Source organism: Castor canadensis, chromosome 6 (genome assembly GCF_047511655.1).
Source record: "Castor canadensis chromosome 6, mCasCan1.hap1v2, whole genome shotgun sequence".
NCBI classification, from domain to species: Eukaryota; Metazoa; Chordata; class Mammalia; order Rodentia; family Castoridae; genus Castor; species Castor canadensis.
The window spans coordinates 80616050-80636639 of record NC_133391.1 but is presented as its reverse complement, the minus strand read 5'-3'; the positions used below and the strand labels follow the sequence as shown (position 1 = coordinate 80636639).

General features: G+C 38.9%; 1 protein-coding gene across 1 annotated transcript in view; it reads left to right on the top strand.

The window, feature by feature from the left end:
• Kdm3b (lysine demethylase 3B) overlaps window positions 1-20590 on the top strand; it is a 71873-nt gene that overhangs the window by 40256 nt on the left and 11027 nt on the right. Inside the window, exons 10-20 of the mRNA XM_020156092.2 lie at window positions 1530-1744; window positions 3437-3589; window positions 10048-10155; window positions 11337-11464; window positions 13231-13510; window positions 14204-14460; window positions 16881-17147; window positions 17902-18073; window positions 18484-18574; window positions 18706-18836; window positions 20022-20141. Coding sequence (XP_020011681.2) covers window positions 1530-1744; window positions 3437-3589; window positions 10048-10155; window positions 11337-11464; window positions 13231-13510; window positions 14204-14460; window positions 16881-17147; window positions 17902-18073; window positions 18484-18574; window positions 18706-18836; window positions 20022-20141 — 1922 coding nt within the window. The remainder of the gene's footprint in view (window positions 1-1529; window positions 1745-3436; window positions 3590-10047; window positions 10156-11336; window positions 11465-13230; window positions 13511-14203; window positions 14461-16880; window positions 17148-17901; window positions 18074-18483; window positions 18575-18705; window positions 18837-20021; window positions 20142-20590) is intronic.

Here is a 20590-nt window from a genome sequence, read left to right as displayed (position 1 = left end):
ACCTCCTACATGTCAGACAGGAGGTGCTCTTCTTTCCTTTGTATTTCTCCTTCCTTTGTCCAGCTTTGCTAAATACATCTTTGCTGGCCTTCCAAAATAATAATAATAAGTAGTAAACAAATAATTATATTATTGGACAGATGTAGAGCATGAAAAAAAGGAGTTAAGGATAATTGTACAACTGTTGTTTTTTTGTTTTGTTTTGTTTTGGCGGTACTGAGGTGACTCTACAACTTTTGACCTGAAAAGTAGAATAGGATTGCCATTTACTGATAAGGAGATTTCTCAGAGGAAAAATAGATTTGGGGAGAAAAATGGAGATTTTAATTTAGGCATGTTAAATTTGAAATGGCTATTAGATTTTTAGATGGAGATGTTGAGTGGATCTTCAGCTCTAGAGTTAAGAACAGAGGTCCTGTAATCTTAGCTATTCAGGAGGCAGAGATCAGAAGGATCACAGTTCGAAGCAAGCCCAGGCAAATAGTTCTCGAGGCCCTGTCTCAAAAATTCCCATCACAAGAAAGGGCTGGTGGAGTGGCTCAAGGTGAAGGCCCTGAGTTCAAGCCCCAGTACCACAAAAAAAAAGAAGAAGAAGCAAGGTCCTCATGGGGAAGATAATATTGGAGATATGACTAGGAAGAAGATAAGAAACTGCTCTGTAGGAGAGGAGAATATACCAGCAAACTGTGTGGTGACTGCTGGGCATATTAATGGCCCACCTGAGGTAGATGGTGAGTTTAAAAGTGTAACATTGAGTGTGGCTCTTTGTTTTTCTCTAGTCACATTCAGTGGCATGGGTGTGTAATATGGAGCAGCTGAATTGAGGAAACTGACAAGAAGTCTGGTGACAGCCTTGTAAAGAATTGAGACTTACTCAATTTTAAGCCTTCTTATTAGCAGAGACATATAGTTTGCCCCCCCATTTCTGCTGGTTCTACATCCACACATGTGTATATCCAATTCACTAATTGTGAATTGGAAACATATTTAGGTTTGCACTATATGGATTGATCATGTAGAGATTTTTTTCCTTGTCATTATTCTTTAAACAGTACTGTATAACAATTACTTGCATAGCATTCACATTGTATTTGATATCTTAAATAATCTAAAGATGACTTGAAGTATATATGAGGGTGACCATAGGTTATATAAATGCTATGTCATTTTACCCTTTTTAAGTTTTTGTTTGTTTTTTTTTTTCCCCCTAGAATTGTGGTTTGAATTCAGGGCTTTGCATTTGCAAAGTAAGTGCTCTACTGCTTGAGTCACATCTCCAATCCATTTTGCTGTGGTTATTTTAGAGATGGGGGTCTCTCAAGCCCAGGCTGGACTTGACCTCGATTCTCCCAATTTCAGCCTCCCAAGTAGCTAGGATTGTAGGCATGAGCCACTGGTGCCCATCATTTTATTTGAGGGACTTGAGCAATTACATTTTGATAGCTGGGACTGGGCAGTGCAGCTTGGAACCACTCCTCCTCAGATGCCAAGGGACAACTATATTTGACTTGTCTACTTTCCTGTCTCAGGTTGATCTTCACTCGAAAGGGGGTGCTTCGTGTGGAGGGGTTTTTAAGCCCTCAGCAAAGTGACCCTGATGCCATGAACCTGTGGATTCCTTCTTCCTCCCTAGCAGAAGGGATAGACCTAGAAACCTCAAAATACATCCTGGCCAATGTTGGGGACCAGTTCTGCCAACTCGTAATGTCTGAGAAGGAGGCCATGATGATGGTGGAACCACACCGTAAGACATCCTCTTCCTTGTCTTCCAGACTGTCTTCAGTTGGAAACTTTGATTTTCTTTCACTTAAAGGGAAGGTTGGGAGGAGTGGAAGATGACATTATGTATGGATAAATTAAGACTGATAAAACTTCTGTTTATTGCAGACCTCATTGTTTGTCTTTCACAATTAACAAACCAAAAAATTTCCTTCTCTGTTCACCCTTCATTTTTTAAAAAAATTTTTTATTAGCCTTTATTAGTTGTTCAGGGAGTTGTGACATTTACATACATGCTTACAATGTATCTTAATTAGATTCACCCCCTCCATCATTCTCCCTTATCCTTCCTTACCTCCTCTTAGAACAATTTTAACAGGTTGCATTGTTTAATTATCATACCTGTATACAAACTATATCTACCACATTCATCCTCCTTCACCCTCATGATTTACCTTCCCCTCTCCCACTAACACTGGTGCTCCTGACAGAACCTGTTTTATTTCCCTATCCTTCGTTTTACTTTTTTTTTTTTTTTGGCAACTCTGGGGTTTCAACTCAGAACCTTGTGCTTGCTAGATAGGCACTCTACTACTTGAGGCATGTGTCCAGCTCCCCTGTCCTTCATTTTTTTAAAGTGTATATTGATTATTCAAGGGAGTTTCACCTTATTTCAGACATGTGTATTTAGTACTTTAATTACATTAATCCCCTGTAATAGCTTTCTTTATCACCCTGCTCCCCTTTTATTTAACAGCTTACAATGCAATGTATTTCAGTGTTATTCACTCTCTTATTATTCTCTTTCCTCTCCTACATTCTCGGACAGACCCACTGTTCATATTTTCTCTCTCTCTTTCTTTTTGTGTTTGTGTGTGTATGTATGTGATCATATATGTATTTATGTATACATTTATTTTTTAGGTCTAACTTCCACATAAGAGAGAAAACATGTGACCTTTGTGCTTCTGAGCCTGGCTTACTTCACTTAACATGATTGATCTCTTGCCTTTCATTTTTGTCACATAGCTGCCATAAGACACATTTGGATCCTCATTTGAGTTTGGTTCCTAAATATTTTCAATTTGCTTTGACCTAATATCTATTAGTAAGCAGTACTCTATGATTTGTTAATAAGTAAGGTGCTACTTGGTGCCATGTTTCACCCATAGAACCCACATTATTTCAAACATGTATAATATATCCATGTCTAGGAGATACTATTCATTATCTCCACACCAAGCAAAATTATGCTATGACATTATGCTCTAAATTTCAAGAGAAAAATCCTCTTATTTCAAGCTTTCCCCAATTGAAAAGTTTTACAGTATCTTTTTTTTTTTAGGAGGAGGGGTGGAAACAAGGTAGTATAATGTATTCCAGGCTGGCCTTAAACTTGTGATCTTATTGCCCCAGCCTCCCAATTGCTGGTATTGTAGCCATCACCAGCACACCTGGCTAAAATTTGTAGTATCTTAAGTAGCAACTTGTAGCATTAATTTCCTATTGCTAAGTTATCATATCCTGGTATTATTGCAGCTCTAGAAATAATGGGAATTTCTTATATTTTGTATCTCTTACAATTATAGAAACACAAATTTCACGAATCTTTGAGTTTTATTGCTGGGCAAAATGGTGTGAGTGGGGAATTAGAGGATTTGGGGTCTTTTGCTATAGGTCAGGATAATGTCAACAGTATTCCTCTTCTTTCTACCAGAGAAAGTGGCATGGAAGCGAGCTGTGCGTGGTGTACGGGAGATGTGTGATGTATGTGAAACAACTCTCTTCAATATCCATTGGGTTTGTCGTAAATGTGGATTTGGGGTCTGCCTTGACTGTTACCGACTCAGGAAAAGCCGTCCCCGAAGTGGTAAGTAAATATTATCCAATGTGGTTCTTCTGTTCTTTTTTTGGGGGGAGGGGGGTAGTGGTACTGGGGTTTGAACTCAGGTCACATGCTTGCTAGACAGGTACTCTACCACTTGAGCCAAGCCACTAGCCCAGTTTCCTTGTATGTGAAACAAAGGTAATATCCCTACTTCCTTCACAGCTTTCTTATGAATATTAAATGAATTGTTGCATGTAAATTGTAGTATGACACCCATTAGGTACTCCATAAATGTTAGCTGTTAGTCTTCCACTCTTGCCCATTAAAGATTAACTGCTATAGGAGTAGCCTTCTTGCCATAAATTACAAGAAAACTGGGTAAAATGTGTGAAATCCTAGTTTCAGACATTGTCCATCAGACAACGTGGGACTGTGATCCATGAGAGAAGGGAAGAGACAACCTGGTTCCTGCAATTACTCTGCTTATTGCCTAGGGGTAGTTTCCACCTGTAGCCCTGGGAAAGGGAACCTAAATAGCTTGGCAACCTCACTGGGTGGAAACAGATCAGTCTGAAAAGAGCAAAGCAAAATACTAAAGAGGAAGAAGTGCACACAGATAATGTCGAGTTCTGCGGAGAAGATCCCTCATTTTTTTGTACACATACTGATCTGCATATGCATGAGATGAAAATTCTGGAGGCCCAAGAATGAATCTCCAGAAAACAATTTAGCAGAGTAATTTTCAGAATTGACGATTTGCATTCCCATCAACCAGAGTAAAGAGATAATTGGTAGAGTCCAGAAGGGTCACACCTTAGAAGTAAGATTAATTTAGTGTCAGAAAGTATAAAGCAAGCCTCAGAACAGTCTGATCTGCAAATTACTTAACTACACCAGACTACAGCCAAACATTCTTCAAAGGATTATAGCAAAAACCAGTGCTGAGCAACAGAAAAGTTACAAAACTCTGTAACTCAGTCAATAATTATCAGCTATGAAAAAAAAATAGCAGGAAATACTTAAAAATAACACTGGTGATGTAATTAATAGAAAGGGGAGCATATATCAGCTATTTTGAGCCTTATAAATATGCTAAGTGATATAAAAGAAAACATGAGTGTTACGAGAAGAGAAATAGAAGATATTGGGCTGGGATATAGCTCAGTAGTAGAGTGACTGCTTAAGATGTTCAAGGCCCTGAGTTCGATCAGCAACACAGCAAAAATGAAGCTCTAAATGGAATTTCTAGAGTTGAAAATAATCTAAAAACTTAACAGTAGATGATATTAACAACAGATTAGACACTGCAGAAGAAAACAGTGACCTTAAGGATATAATGGTAGAAATGATCTAAGACAAAGGATAGAGAAAACAAAAAGACATTTATAAATTGAAGAGTGCCTTGTAGAGCTGCAGGAAATATCAGGTGGCCTATAAAGCATATCATTGGAGTTCTAGAAAGAGCAGAGCCAAAAAAAGTATTTAAACAATTAAAACCAAAAAGTTTTTCCACTTTGGTGAAAACTGTATAGCCACAAAACCAATAAGAACCGGTCACTGGTGGCTCATGCCTATAGTCCTAGCTACTCAGGAGGCAGCGATCAGGAGGATCATGGTTCAAAGACAGTTCAGACAAATAGTTCCTGAGACCTTATCTCGAAAAAACCCATCGTAAAAATGGTCTGGAGTGGCTCAAGTAGTAGAGCGCCTGCTTAGCAAGCATGAAGCCCTGAGTTCAAACACCAGTGCTGCTAAAAAAATAGAAAGAAAGCTACACCAAAGTGGCACACACCTGTAATTCTAGTACTGTGGAGGCAGAGACAGAAGGATCATGAAATGGAGGCCAGTGTGGACTACTTAGTAATACTCTGTCTCAAGAAATAAGTAAAAGCCAAAGGAAGGTTCCTGAGGGCATAGCTTAAGTGACAGAGCTCTTGCCTAGCAAGTCTAAGACCGAGTTCAAACTCCAGTACTGCCAAAATCAACATAAAACAAAGAAGGGAGGAAGAGGTAGAGGGAGAGGAAAAAGGGGAAGGGAGAGGGAGAGAGAGACAGAGACACAGAAGGAGGAAGAGAGAAGAAGAAAAAGAAACACCAAACATGATCAAATTGCTGAATAGTGACAAAAAGGAGAGGTAGTAGGACACACACAGGGACTACTTACACATTTATATGTTAATGGAAAAGAATTACAACCAACTTGTCAGAAACCCTATAGTTCAGAAGACAGTGGAGGTTTTCAGAAGAAGGAAAGCTACAAGAAAATAACAGATCTATGCTATAATAAGATTAAAGAAGCTAGGCATGGTGGTATATGCCTATAATCCCAGCCACTTAGAAGACAGAGGTAGAAGGATCACAAGTTCCAGTTCAGCCCAGGCAAAAGATAAGAGAGATGCTGGCTCAAAAAGAAAAAGGGCTGGGAAATAGCTAAAGTGGTAGAGAACTTGCCTAACATGCTTGAGGCCCTGGGTTCAATCCCTAGGGTTGGAAGGGTGGTAGGGGGGAAATTAAAGATAGTTATTCAAGCAAAATAAATGACAAGATATGGAAATCTGAGTTCACATGAAGGATTGAAGAACATCCTATATGGTAAATATGTGAGTAAATATAAATGACTTTTGTTTTTATTTTAATCTTTTTAAAGATAATCATTAGGCTGGGCATGGTGGTGCATATCTGTAATCCTAGCTTCCAAGGTAGAGGCAGTTAGCAAAACCCTATCTCAAACCAAAATACAGCACTTGACTGCTTGGTCATGTTGCCCATCCTCAGTTTCCTTCGGGGTGTCCTATTTATAATTACTTCTACTTTAATGAAATGTAGCTTTTGCTTAAATTAAAACACACACACACAAAGGGGTGAAGGGCATGGCTTAAGTGGTAGAGTGCTTGTCTAACATGCTCAAGGCCCTGGGTTCAAGCCCCAGTGGAGGAGTGGAGATGAGAAGGAGCCAGGCTATATAGCAAGACATTAGTTCTCAAAAAAAAAAAAAAAAAAAAAGAGAGAGAGAGAGAGATAGAGAGAGAAAGAAAGAAAAAAGGAAGGGAGGAAGGAAGGAAGGGAGGGAGGGAGAGAGAAAGAGAGACAGACAGAGACAGAAGGAGGGAGAGAGAAGAAAAAAAGAAACACCAAACATCAAATTGCTGAATAGTGACAAAAGGGGGAGGTGGTAGGACACACACACAGACTACTTACAAACAGACTGGTGGTGTGGCTCAAATGGTAGCCCACCTACCTAGCAAGTAGGAGGACATTAGTTAATTCCCCTGAACTACCAAAAAAGAAATTGAATATTGTGTAAAGTCTATGGCAAACATTGCAAGATTTGAAAAGCTAATCTGAGTCTTAAGCATTTTTATTTGTTTGGGTGGTACTGGGGTTTGAACTCAGTTATGCTTGCTAGGCAGGCACTCTACTGCTTGAGGCACACCTCCATCTCAAGTCTAAGCATTTGGAATAAGGGATACTCAACTTGTATCCTATATTCCCCTTCCCTTGCAAGAATCAGATTTTGCCATAGAGAGTTGAGTATCCCTTTACAGATTGAACCCAAAATTTTCTGGGGACTAGGAGCAGTAGAGCCTTGCCTAGCACAAGACTCTGGGTTCAATCCCGAGCACCACAAAAACAAGATTCTTTGGAGTTTAAAACTGTTTGAGCACACAAATAGCTTCAGATTATCAGATTAGGGATGCTCAACCTGTATTATAATGGTTTGTGCCCTGTCAGAGGTTCAGAGTGCATAAACAGATAAACAATATATGTGGTATTGCATTTTGTAGGTCAGTAGTCAACATCATATTGGGATTATTTATTTGTCAATATGTAGAAATAAAAAGCATAAACTTGGCAAGAAGTACAGTGGTTTTTATTCTCAGATGACATGACTAAAAAATCCTATGAAATGTACAAAAGTGTTTAGCAAGATTGCCAGGTACAAAGTTAACCTACAAAAAATACTGTAGTTCTATAATGAAAGCAATTAACAATTAGGAACTGCAATTTTAAGTCAGTAGCATTTATAGTAGCATCAAAATAACATAAAGTGGAACTCTGGGGGTGTTTGATTACTAAGATGTCATCTTTTCCAAATTGATCTGTAATTAAATCAATTCCACATCAAAAACTTGATAGGTTTTTTGATAGAAATTGATAAGTAGGTTCTCATTTACATGAAATGCAAAGGACCTAGAATAACTAAAACAATAAAAGAACAAAGTTGGAGGACTTGTTCTGTACTTAATACTTAGTATCATGCTACAGTAATCAATATACAAAATACCCTAAGGTAGGACTATAGACCTAAGCATTAAACTGTAAAACTTCTATAAAAATAGAGAAGAAAATATTTGTGTCTTTGGGTTGACACTTGAGGTTTGAACTCAGGGCCTCATGCTTACTAGGCAGGCTTTCTACCACTTGAGCCACTCCACAATCCCTGTTTTGTGTTGGGTATTTTTGAGAGCGTCTAGTAAAGTATTTGCCAAGGCTGGCTTCAAACCTCAATCCTCCTGATCTCTGCCTTCCAAGTAGTTAGGTTATAGATGTGAGCCACTGGCACCCTGCAACAAATATTTCTTAAATAGGACACAAAAAGAAAAAGAAAAACAACAAATTAACTCAGCATTTAAAAGTTGTTCTTTAGGACACACTTAAGGAAATTAAAGAGAAGTCTCAAACTAAAAGATTTGCCAATCATATATTTGTTAAAAGGCTTGTAGCTATAATACATAAAAGACCTCTCAGAACACAATAACAAAAAAGACAAACTAGTTTTAAAGGGGACAAAAGATTCGAACAAATACTTCATCAGAAAAAGATCGATGGAACATAAACAAATGGAAAATATTATTCATTAGGCAAATAAAAAGAAAACCATAATGAGAAATCATTATTTCCACTAAATTGGCCAAAATTTAGTACCAAGTATTGAGTAAGATGTAGAAGAAATAAAACTCAAACATTGCTAGTAGAAATACATATTGGTAATATCACTTTGGAAAATAATATGGTTCTTTCTTAGAGAGTTATAAAATTAAAACTTAACCAAAAAATAAATTAAAAAACATATGGGATTGGGGGTAAATCCCAATATTTATAATATCAATATTATTATATATATCAATAATATATTATTGATCATGTGGTAAATAACTTGCCTAGCAAGCTGGAGACCCTGTGTTCAAATCCCAGTACTGTTAAAAAAAAAAAAAAAACAACCTGGCATTCTACCTCCAGTTTATTTATAAAAGAAATGAAACTGTGTCCACACAAAGACTTGCACATGAATATTTATAACAGCATTCATAATAGCAAAAAAATAGGAACAATCTAAATAGCCACCAACTTATGAGTAGATAAACAAGTTGTAGCACATCCATACTATGGAATACACTCAGATGTAAAAAGCAATAAATTATGGGTATGCACAACAATATAGGTTTCTTTTTGTTTCTTGGCAGTACTGGGGTTTAACTCAGGGCTTCACATCTGCTAGGCAGGTGCTCTGCCATTTGAGCCAGGCCTGCAGCCTAATACACACAATAAAAGAAACCCAAGCTGGGCATGGTGGCATGGCCTGTAATCCCAGCACTTCGGAAACTTATCACAGATCATTGCAAGTTTGAGGCCAGCCCTGATCTACATAGTGAGACTTTGTCTCATGAAAAACAAAAATATAAAAGAAACCCAACTCAAATGACTTTATCCTGTATGCTTCCATTTATATGAAACTTTAAGCAAAACTTTAGTATTAGAAAGTTGATCAGTGGTACTGTGCATGGTTGTATACAACTTTAATTCCATCCAGAATTGTGGTGAGGACAACCTGGGCAAAGAGTTGAAACCCTATCTCAAAAAAAGAACATGATGGGCATTGGTATGCAACTGTAATCCCAGCTATGTGGGAGGTTGGGAATAGGAGAATTCCTGGCCCCAGGCACAAGCTCAAGACCCTACCTTAAAAGTAAACTAAAGCAAAAAGGTTTGGGGACATGGCTCAAGTGTTAAAGCCTTGCAGCCCTAATTTCAAACCCCAATACTGCCAAAAAAGAATGAGAGAGGGAGAGAGACAGGGAGGGAGAAAAGAAAGGAAGGAGGGAAGGAGTTGAGCAGTGGTGGCAAAGGAAGGGGAGGAAGGTTGGTAGGTTGGTTGATCATTGGTGGCCAAGGTTGAAGGAAGGGGATTAATAGCAAAGAGCTCAAGATAATTTTTGGAGATAGAATGAGTATTCTCTGTCATGATTGTGGTTATATTCATACAACTGAATACATGTGTTAAAACTTAATGAGGAACACAGTTTAAATGGTTGTTTTATTGACTATAATACCAGACCAAAGCATCTTTTTTTAAAAAGTCAGCTGTTACCTTCTCTGGCCTTGAGAAAATTGGCCCTTAAGGCGTTCCGGAAGCCTTAGTGTCCTGAGACTTCCACTTTGAGAGAGATTCATCTTTTAAGACTCATAAAAAAACTGAAAATAATTCATTTCTGTTTCAGAGGCAGAGGAAATGGGTGATGAAGAAGTTTTCTCCTGGTTAAAATGTGCAAAGGGGCAGTCCCATGAACCAGAGAATCTCATGCCCACACAGATCATCCCTGGTACAGGTAAGGAAATTCCTTTTTTAGATTTGGTTTAAAAAAAAAAAATGTTTTTTGTTTGTTTTGTTTAGTAATTCAGTGGATTGAATCCTGGGCCTTATGCATTGCTAGGCAAGCACTTCTACCACCGAGCTACATCCCCACCTGTGGTGGGGAAAGAGGGAATTGTTTTCATTTGAGATTCTCACATACCGTAAAATTTGGTAAAATGCTCCCTACTGGTTAAGGATCTTAGCTTTTTTTTTTTCTTTTTTTTTTTAAATTCTCACCAGATTTCTCAGAACTTGGATCTTTAGATGTGTGTGAGTGCATGCTGCCACTGCCCATTCTGCTCCACCTTTTAGGTCATAGTTGCTCATCTTATTTCCAGATATCATTTCACATCCTTGTGGTTGACTAGATCAGAATGAAAAAGGCAATCTTTAGGCTTCCAAAAAGACCTGTAGTTTTAGACTTGTAAAAATCCCTTGAGCCTAAAAGGAAGGCAGCTAGTTTAAGAGGTGAATAGTCATATTTGCATCACAATCTCAGTTTAGCTGCAGTGATTCTTCCCTAAATTTTGTAGGCCCAGCTTCCACATTTCTGATAACATGCATGAACTAAAGGTAGTGAAGCTGCAAAACTATCATCTATGTTCTCCTTTACTTAAGGAAGCTTAGGGCATCCCTTAGAATGGAGTGTATATCCTATTGTTTCCAATCAAGGGTTTCCTGTGTGCAGTGCTTGGATGTCTGCTCCCTACTGGTTTAAGCATGGTTAAATATTTACTCATGTAAAATTTGTATCCATCTATTTTTATTAACTTTAAGTATAGTTTGTAGTAGACAATTCCTAATGCTTATACTCAATCATTAAGTAATCAAATCCTAGAGTTATGGAAGACTCCTTATCAATCTTTGTTAGAGAAGGTAAAAGTGTGTGTCTTAGTGGTTAAGAGTGCACAAAACTTTAGGGCTAGATATTCCTGGGTGAAAATCTTAGTACTTCCATTTACCAACTTTATGTACTTGAACAAATAAACTAACTTCTCTGAGTTTCAGTTTGATCACCAAATTGAGTATAAAAGTAATTACCACATTGAAATATGGTAAGGATTGAGAGAGATAATAAAAAGAAAGAGGGTCCTTAGCACAATGCATAGCACATACAAAGTGTTCTAATACTACTTACTGTTATCTTTTTTCCAGCTCTTTACAACATTGGAGATATGGTACATGCTGCCCGGGGCAAGTGGGGAATTAAAGCAAACTGCCCTTGTATTAGTCGGCAAAACAAATCTGTGCTGAGACCTGCAGTCACCAATGGAATGTCACAGGTAAAGTAGTGACGCTTAAATTCTAAGTGTCAGGAAATGCACCATTCTTTTTTTTTTTTTTTGGCCGTACTGGGGTTTGAACTTAGGGCTTCTTGCTTGCAAATCAGGTGCTGTACTGCTTGAGTCACACCTGCAGTCCATTTTGTTCTGGTTATTTTGGAGACGGGGATCTCACGAACTATTTGCCCAAGCTGACCTCGAACCCCATCCTCTCAATCTCAGCCTTCTAAGCAGCTAGGATTACAGGTATGAGCCTCGGGGTGCCTGGCTGAAAAACCCCACTTTCATCAATGTTTCTATAGGGTTCCTGGGAAATTAGGGAATGGGGAAGCCTTTCTAAAAACAACCCCAAAGTGTGTACTCAAGGGATTTTAATTCCCTCTGACTGGAATGATTTCTTTCCATCTTTAAACCAGGTTGATAAATAACATGGAGATTCTTTGTGTCTTGTCAAGCTGAGCACTTTAGGGTCTTTATATGGATGAAAAGTATAGACAGAATTACTAGGAGTGCTTTTGAGATGACCTCAGTCCTATCTGAGAAGGTACATGATCCCTATCATTGGTTCATGTTAGATATAAAGGACAGAAGTAGATTTTTCTCACTAAATTGGGCTTATTATATCCTCAAAGCAATCCCAAACCTCTTCAGAGTGTTTGATAGTGACTATTTTGAACTTTCTTTTTTTTTAAGAACCCTTCCCAAGCTGGCTGCAGTGACTGAACCCTGTAATGCTACTTTCTTGAGAGGATAGTAGCTCAAGGCTAGCCTGAGCAAAAAATCTGTGAGATCCTATCTCAACCAATAGCTCAACATACTGGTGCATGCCTGTCTTCCCATCTACTGGCTGGGAAGCATTATAGGAGGATCATAGTCCAGTCCAGCATCAACTTAATAAAGCAAAATTCACCAACACAAAAGAGACTGGCGGAGTTGCTCAAGTGGTAAAATGACAGAGTGCTTGCCTAGCAAGTGTGAGGCCAGTACTGGGAAAAACAAACAAAAAACAGTCCTCGCTACTTAGGAGGCTGAGGTGGGAGGATTTTAAGTTCATTGGCAACATAGTGAGACACCCCACCCCAACTCAAAAAAGAACCCAAAATCTATTGCTTTCATTTTTTGAAGCACTTTAAGGAACACCACTGACGCATGGTTGATTATAAGAAACACAAGGGGCTCAAGTGGTACAGTGCCTCCCTAGCAAGCACAAGTACCTGAGTTCAAACCCCAGTATCTCATAAGCAAAACAAACAAATAGGCACAGGGATGAATGCTGAGAGAACTAAAGGTATATTTTCAGTACAGTTGACATTAGAGCAGATCATTTGGAAAATTCAGTAATGTAATAAAGTAATAAACATTTATTGAGCATTTCTGTGTGCCAAAACTATGCCGGGCACTTCACACATGCTCCCTCATTTGATCCCCAGAACAACTGTTTAGGATCAAGTTTTAATCACTGATTTTCCATTGTAGAAATGATCTCAGACATGCTAAATATTTTTTTTTTTAGATTGTAAACTTTAATTCTTATTTACTTTGTTTTCCATAGAACCTAGCTTGGTTTTGGGCACATGGTAGAACTTAATAAATATGTATGTTGAATTTAGAGAATGAATGAAATAACTTTATGAGATAGTTTCAGATTATTCTTCTCAGACCTATGTAGTGTCAAGCAGTCATTGGTAGCCGTGTTCAGTTTTGTCTACCCACGCTCATTACTCTTAACAGCGCTTCTAACCAGTGCTACACTTTCCATGTTTTAGCTTCCTAGCATAAACCCTAGTGCCTCTTCTGGAAATGAAACTACCTTCTCAGGTGGAGGAGGAACTGCACCGGTAACAATGCCAGAGCCTGACCATGTTCCTAAAGCTGACAGCACTGACATCAGATCTGAAGAGCCCCTAAAAGCAGATGGTTCATCATCAAATAGCAATAGTGAGCTAAAAGCCATCAAGCCCCCGTGCCCCGACACTGCCCCTCCCTCCTCTGCCCTGCATTGGTTGGCGGATTTAGCAACTCAGAAGGCTAAAGAAGAAACAAAAGGTGACGTAAACACCAACCTCTACCCTAACTATGAGAGAAGCCTTTGGATTATTCTTAAACTCACATATTACCATCCACATTTGTGAAACATCCCACTTGCTTTCTCTGGCTGATTACATAAAATGAAGGAATTTCTGAATTTCTTTCTAGAATTGGAACTTTTTTAAAAAGGCACATGGCTTGGGCCCTTCACAAAACTTCTTTAGCCAGGATTGATATAAGGTTTTTATCAAGCTTTCCTGGTGTTTTTGTTCTGCAGCCAGAGTTGAAAGCTAGAGCAGTAGTTTTAAATGGAAATTGTTGAAAATACACATTCCTTCTCCTACTCAGAGTCCTTAAATCAGAATCTCTTGGGGTAAGACCAGCAATCTCCATTATTTTTAACAAGCACTCCAAGATGATTCCAGCACAGGTATTCTGAAGACCTAACAGTGTTAGAAAGTGAAGAAGATGGGATGGGAATAAAAGGAAGCATATAATCCATGTCCTGGAAAGAAAGGAAGAAGTAGAAGAGTTTTTCCTTGGCCCTGAGACCTCCTGTATTCATAGTATGCCCAGATGAACCTTTATATAGTTTGTGGGGCAGAGAAAGGGGGTCTTTCCTTTCTTCCCATTTGGCTGATTTATAGAAGTTAGTTGTTTGTTAGATATTCTTTATCGTGTCTAATACTATTCCTGTTTATGTTCTTACAGAAGCAGGGTCCCTGAGGTCGGTGCTCAATAAAGAGTCTCATTCACCCTTTGGGCTAGACTCATTCAACTCCACTGCAAAAGTCTCTCCGTTGACTCCAAAGCTTTTTAACAGTCTGTTACTGGGTCCCACTGCCTCCAACAACAAAACTGAAGGCTCTAGCCTTCGAGACCTCCTTCACTCCGGACCGGGAAAGCTTCCTCAAACCCCCCTGGATACAGGCATACCCTTCCCCCCGGTCTTCTCTACATCCTCAGCAGTAAGTGTCCCCTACCACTCTAACCTTTGCTACTTTTCCATGAAAGAACCATCAGAGATCTGATGACTGTGTTAGAGGGTGCCAAGATGACTTGTGTTCTTTACATGCTCAAGCTAATAAGATCTCTCTTAACATTAAGTTTTAGAAATGTTTGAGATCCTTTTAAGTGGTGAACCTTTTGTGCCATGTTAAAAAATCAGTAAAAATTGAAACATTGACATTTTTTTCTCACAGGCAGAAAAATAACTGCATTGATCCACTTGATTTTCTTGCAGGCATTAAATTGTTTTATATCTGGGCAATACATTCATAGTGTACTCTCTTGGATATCTAATATATGTATATCTCAAACCTTGAACACAAAGGTTTAAGACTGAACTCTAATCTGCCTGTATGCCTGTTTTTCCTTCATGTTCCTCTTGGTCTGCAGCATCTTTGTGAGCAACTGCTTATCCCAAACATCTTGGAATCATTTGGGGCTCTCATCTTATTTACATGTCATATCCAATTTGACAGTAAATCCTTTTAGTTTGATCTTCAAAATGTATTCACAATCCACTCATTTCTCGTAGCTCTACCTTTTCCTTTCTAATCTGAACCACCATCCTCTCTTGCCTAAATTTTTGTGGCAAATTCCTTACAGGTCCCCTTGTTTCTGCCTTTTATGATCTATTTTCAACATAGCAAATAAAGTAATCCTTTTAAAATGTAAGTCAAATCATGTTAAAATCCTCCAAAGGCTTCCTGTTTCTCTCACAGAGTTTACAGTGGACTGAGTCTCTGGCACTGTCTGTTCTTGTTTCCTCACCTCTCTAACCTTACCCTTCTCTTGTTTACTCTGTTGCAGCCACACCTACCTTCTTGCTGTCCTTGAGTGTGTCCCACCATACTTCCTTTGTAGCGCCTTTACACTGTTACTTCTCCCACCTAGAATTTCCTTCCTATATAACCACAGAGCTTGCTTCATCATCACCTTTTTTTCTTCCCTCCTGAAATGTCATTTTCAGAAAACCTTTCTTCATATAACACTCTTTGTGAAAATTCATCACACTCTCATCCTCCACACATAACTTTTCTCTGCTCTATTTTTTTCATAGCACTTATTACTGTCTGACCTACTGTGTTTTATTTAGTCTATCTCTTTCCTCTCCTAAAGGCATTTTTTAGTTTTATTCACCATAATAGATTAACAGTGCCATAGTGTTTGATCTGTAGTCATAGTGTTTTTGAATTAGTGCACTCACAAGGTACAAATTTGAAATCTAAAAAGGGTTTATGGTGAAAAGACTTCTTCCTTCTTTGACTCTCAAACACTCATTTTTCTTTCTGGAGGTCACCATTGTTTTTTGAGTGCCATTTCAGAAATACTGTCATTTCTATAGAGTTTTTTTTCCTCTCTTTACACAAATGTTCTCTCCATCTTTTTTTTTTTTTTTTTGGTGGTACTGAGGGTTGAGCTTGTATCTTGGTAGGCAGGTACACTACTACCACTTGAGCTACTCCACCAGCATACACAAATGTTCTACAGCTTGCTTTTCTGTTTTTTAGTTTATATGTCTTACAGATCATTTCAAACAAGTACATAAATATGTCTCTCATTTTATTTTATAATTAGTGACTGAAATCTGATGAGCTGTGAGTCTGTACAATTTGGGTTGTTTCTCTTTTGGATAAGTAACTTATAAGAACTATTACTGTATTCATACTTATTTTTGCCCTTAGTTCTCTTTTTTTATATGCTTTTTATAGAGATAGGGGTTAATGGTACTTCAGGCATAGAATTACCATGTTTACAAAAGCCCTCCCCTCCTTCCATTCTGTGACTTTACAAATTTTCTTCTTTTGGCCTGAGCTTTCCCATCAGCTGAAGCAGACAAGAAGTGCTCAGTGGGATAGTGGTGGGGGATGAATTGGAAAGTAATCAACTGCTTTCAGAATATACAGTTCCTCTTGGAAGCCCTGGTATACCTCATTGTTGGGGTAGATACTCCCTGGTAGAAAACCACTTCCTTAATAAGTCACTTCAGTTACTTAAGTTTTCTGTCCCTTGAACATGCCTACCAGAAACCCCAAACTAATGATCTTTTTAAAATCAGTTATAGCATTTTGTGAACTCTGCAGTCTACATGCATATGCTTAATACAACTAAATGCCAAAGACATTCCTTAAATCTCCAGTCTCTTGAGGATCTTTCTGTACTTTTCTTTCATAAATGTAAGACAAAATATAAAAGGTAGAGAAATTTGAAATACTAAAAAATAATGACTTTTTGTCTCCACTCCCATTTTGAAAGACATTTTAATAACTTGTGGAATTTAATTTGATAGGTCAGAATTGTAAATATAGTTGTGAATCACCTTTTTTAATGTTCTTTTCATGGTGCCTCATTCAGTCTTACCTGACGGATTTGTGTCTGGCAGGGAGTGAAGAACAAGGCCAGCCTACCCAACTTTCTTGACCACATCATTGCCTCAGTGGTAGAAAATAAGAAAACTTCAGATGCTTCAAAGAGGGCCTGCAACTTGACTGATACCCAAAAGGAAGTGAAGGAAATGGTGATGGGGTTAAATGTACTAGATCCCCATACTTCTCACTCCTGGCTCTGTGATGGGAGGCTTCTGTGCCTTCATGACCCCAGCAACAAAAACAATTGGAAGATCTTCCGGGAGTGTTGGAAGCAAGGCCAGGTAAGCAAAAATAAGTACTTCCCAGAACCAGCTGTCTGCCTGCCTGCCCAGCTAATAGGATAATTCCAGGCTTCTTTGGCAGATCTTTTGCCAGGGAGATTTACATAGTAAGTTTATTGTAGGTATCCTTGCTACTTCAAGTTGTCTTGGAGTCTTAAAAACAAGGAGATTCCTAAAAACTTTGTTGCATCCTTTTATTTCTAACATGTACTCTTAAAAGGGCAGTTAAAATTCCTCTTAAGTGTTGAGCTGCCATTGATGACACATTTGAAGGAGAAACTTCAAGTGTGATATTGGGTAGGATGAAGGTGTAGGTGAAAAAGGGTGGTGCTTTTCTAGGTAAGTGTTTGAAGGACACACAGAAGTTTATGTAATAGTGACACTCTCATTTTTATACTTTAGCAGGTGTTTGAGGAGGAAGGAGTTTATGGAATTGTCTAGATAGTTTACAATGTGAGGAAATGTTCTCAAAGTTGCATGTGTCACCTTTTTGTCCTGTCACTTCAAAATATAGTGGTAAGTAACCAGAGCAGCAGCATTTATTTTTCTGGCATGTTCTCAAGGGTAAGAATCCAGTATAACAATAGAGTAGAAGCACTCACTGATACGTAGAAATCCAGAGATTATAAAACTAGGAAGGAACCATAGATTTTTATGGACCCTTCCCCAGGATACCCTCCTACTTGGTCCTTTAGACCTTGGAGCTAACAGTGTTTTCTAGATGACTCTGATTGGGATAATTTTGTTTCCACAGCCAGTGCTTGTTTCAGGGGTACATAAAAAGCTCAAGTCTGAACTCTGGAAGCCAGAAGCCTTTAGCCAGGAATTTGGAGACCAGGATGTGGACTTGGTGAATTGCAGGAACTGTGCTATAATTTCTGATGTAAAAGTTCGGGATTTCTGGGATGGCTTTGAAATCATATGCAGTAAGTAACTTTAATATCTGGTTGAATAATGGCAGACTGGGAATTAAGCACCAATTCTTCCCCTGAAATAACAAACTATATCTTCTTGGTAGGAGGACCCTTCTGTCCTGGTGTGCCAACCCTATAGTTTATATAGCAATCCTTTGGCTCCCAGAATAGGCCCAGGCTTCAGCATGTTAGACTATAGGGGATGCAGAGTACCTTCATTTTGAGAAAAGGGGATCAAATCCTGTGAAATGGAGAAATATGCCATGTACTACAGTAGTGAGGAAAACAGAGCCCACCTAGATTAGTATGGGAGTTAACACTTCTGAAATAAAAATGTGTTTTCTCCTAAAACACTTAGTTCCTAGAAAATTGGGCAGTAGCCATCCCATCAGATGTTTATGGGAATGATATCTCTCTTCCAGAGCGACTCAGGTCAGAAGATGGGCAGCCAATGGTGCTCAAACTTAAGGACTGGCCTCCTGGGGAAGATTTTCGGGACATGATGCCAACAAGGTTAGTGTAGCCATCTTCAGAGACTTCTGCCTGACTGAAACAGTCACAAAGTAATCACAGCAAAGTGAACTTTACCACTTTGCTTTCTTCCCATAACAAACTAAGTTAGAATCTTTTCTGCCCTTTTATAGGTTTGAAGATCTGATGGAGAACCTTCCTCTACCAGAATATACCAAACGAGATGGCAGGCTCAATCTGGCCTCTAGGCTACCCAGCTACTTTGTAAGGCCTGATCTGGGCCCCAAGATGTACAACGCCTATGGTATGAGGGAGAATCCAGAATTGCCCCTTTTGGGGACTCACCTATAGAGGGAGATCTGTGATCAGGGTCATACATAGTGATGATTGAGGGCAGATAACAGGTACTGGAGAAGTTAATAGTATCCAGGGTAGTTTCGAATTTGTTTGCTTTGTCATTGCTGATTTGTGTAATATCCACATGGGCCCAATCAATGAGTTTATGAGTTTATTGCTTCTGTGGCCAATATTAATGTTAGTGTCACCCAAGCTAAAAATCAGTCTAAAACAATATAAGAGAGATAAGGAGAGTGATTTCTTTCTTTTTTTGTGTGTATGTGTGTGTGTGTGTGTGTGCTGAGAATCAAACCCAGGGCTTTGTGCATGCTGGGCAAGTATACTATACCACTGGACTACACCCCTAGTCCTGATTCCTTTTATACTTTATTATTTTGGCCATACTGGGGTTTAAACTCAGGGCCGTGTACTTGCTAGGCAGATGCTCTACCACTTGAACCACACTCCCTGCTTTATTGTTTTAGTTACTTTTTGAATAGGATCTCATGTTTATTCCTGGGTTGGCCTAGATTGTGATCCTACTATTTATACTTCCCACATAGCTGGGATGACAGGTGAGCACCTCCATGCCCAACCTTTCATTGGTTGAGATGGGATCTTTCAGACTTTTTGCCTGGGCTGGCCTTAGTTCTCCCAATATCCATCCCAGTATCCACCTCCCAAGTAGCTAGGATTATAATCATGAGCTGTTTTGTTTTGCTTGTAGTATTGAGGCTTGAACTCAAGGCCTTATACTAGGCAACTGCTCTATCACTTGAGCCATAACTCCAGCTCAAAGTTCCTTTTTTTTTTTTTCCCCCATATTGGTATTTGAACTCAAGGTCTCACAGTTGCTAGACAGAAGCTTTGCCACTTAAGCCACACCCCCTAGTCCCAGCCCTGCCTTTTTTTGTTGTTGTTTGGTGGCACTGGGGTTTGATCTCAGGGCCTCACACTTGCTAGGCAGGCACTCTTCTTACCACTTGACAACTCTGCCAACCCACAGCCCTGACTTCTTGATATGCAGGCAAACTTCACTCTCCCAACAGTACTCATCTAAATAACATCCTTGAGCATATTTCCAGTTGTAGGTTCTATATGGATTTTTCTGAATATTGCCCCTTCACCTAACATATTTTCCTTTCATGTTTAGGCTTGATAACAGCAGAAGATAGAAGAGTTGGCACAACAAATCTTCACTTAGATGTGTCTGATGCCGTTAATGTGATGGTGTATGTTGGGATCCCCATCGGGGAGGGTGCTCATGATGAAGGTATGATTTCTAGAGAAAAATGCTTCAGATGATGAATAGTAGAATTGAGTGTATCCCTTCTCAGGGAGAGTTGCTTTCTCTCTCTCTCTCTCTCTCTTTTTATTTCCCCCGGGGATTTTTCTTAAATTTCTTCAAAGCCTGATATATAGTTGATGCCCAGTGGATGTTTCTAGACAAAGAGAAATTCTAGCAGAGAAGAGTGCTGCTTGTGTACCTTTGACCAGAGCCTTTCTCTTTCTGGGAATAATTTTGTACTGAGCGTGTAGCCTCATGAAGAATAAAAAAGAAGGGCCCACCCCATGTACTAGGCTCATTAGCCAGATCAGCTATAGGGTGACAGATGGTAAAGCCAGGTCACCTGCACAAAAATAAAGCATAAATGTGACAATTTGCATATTTGCACTTCCTGCCATATCATGCAGTCTAAATATCTAACTTATCTTAAAGGC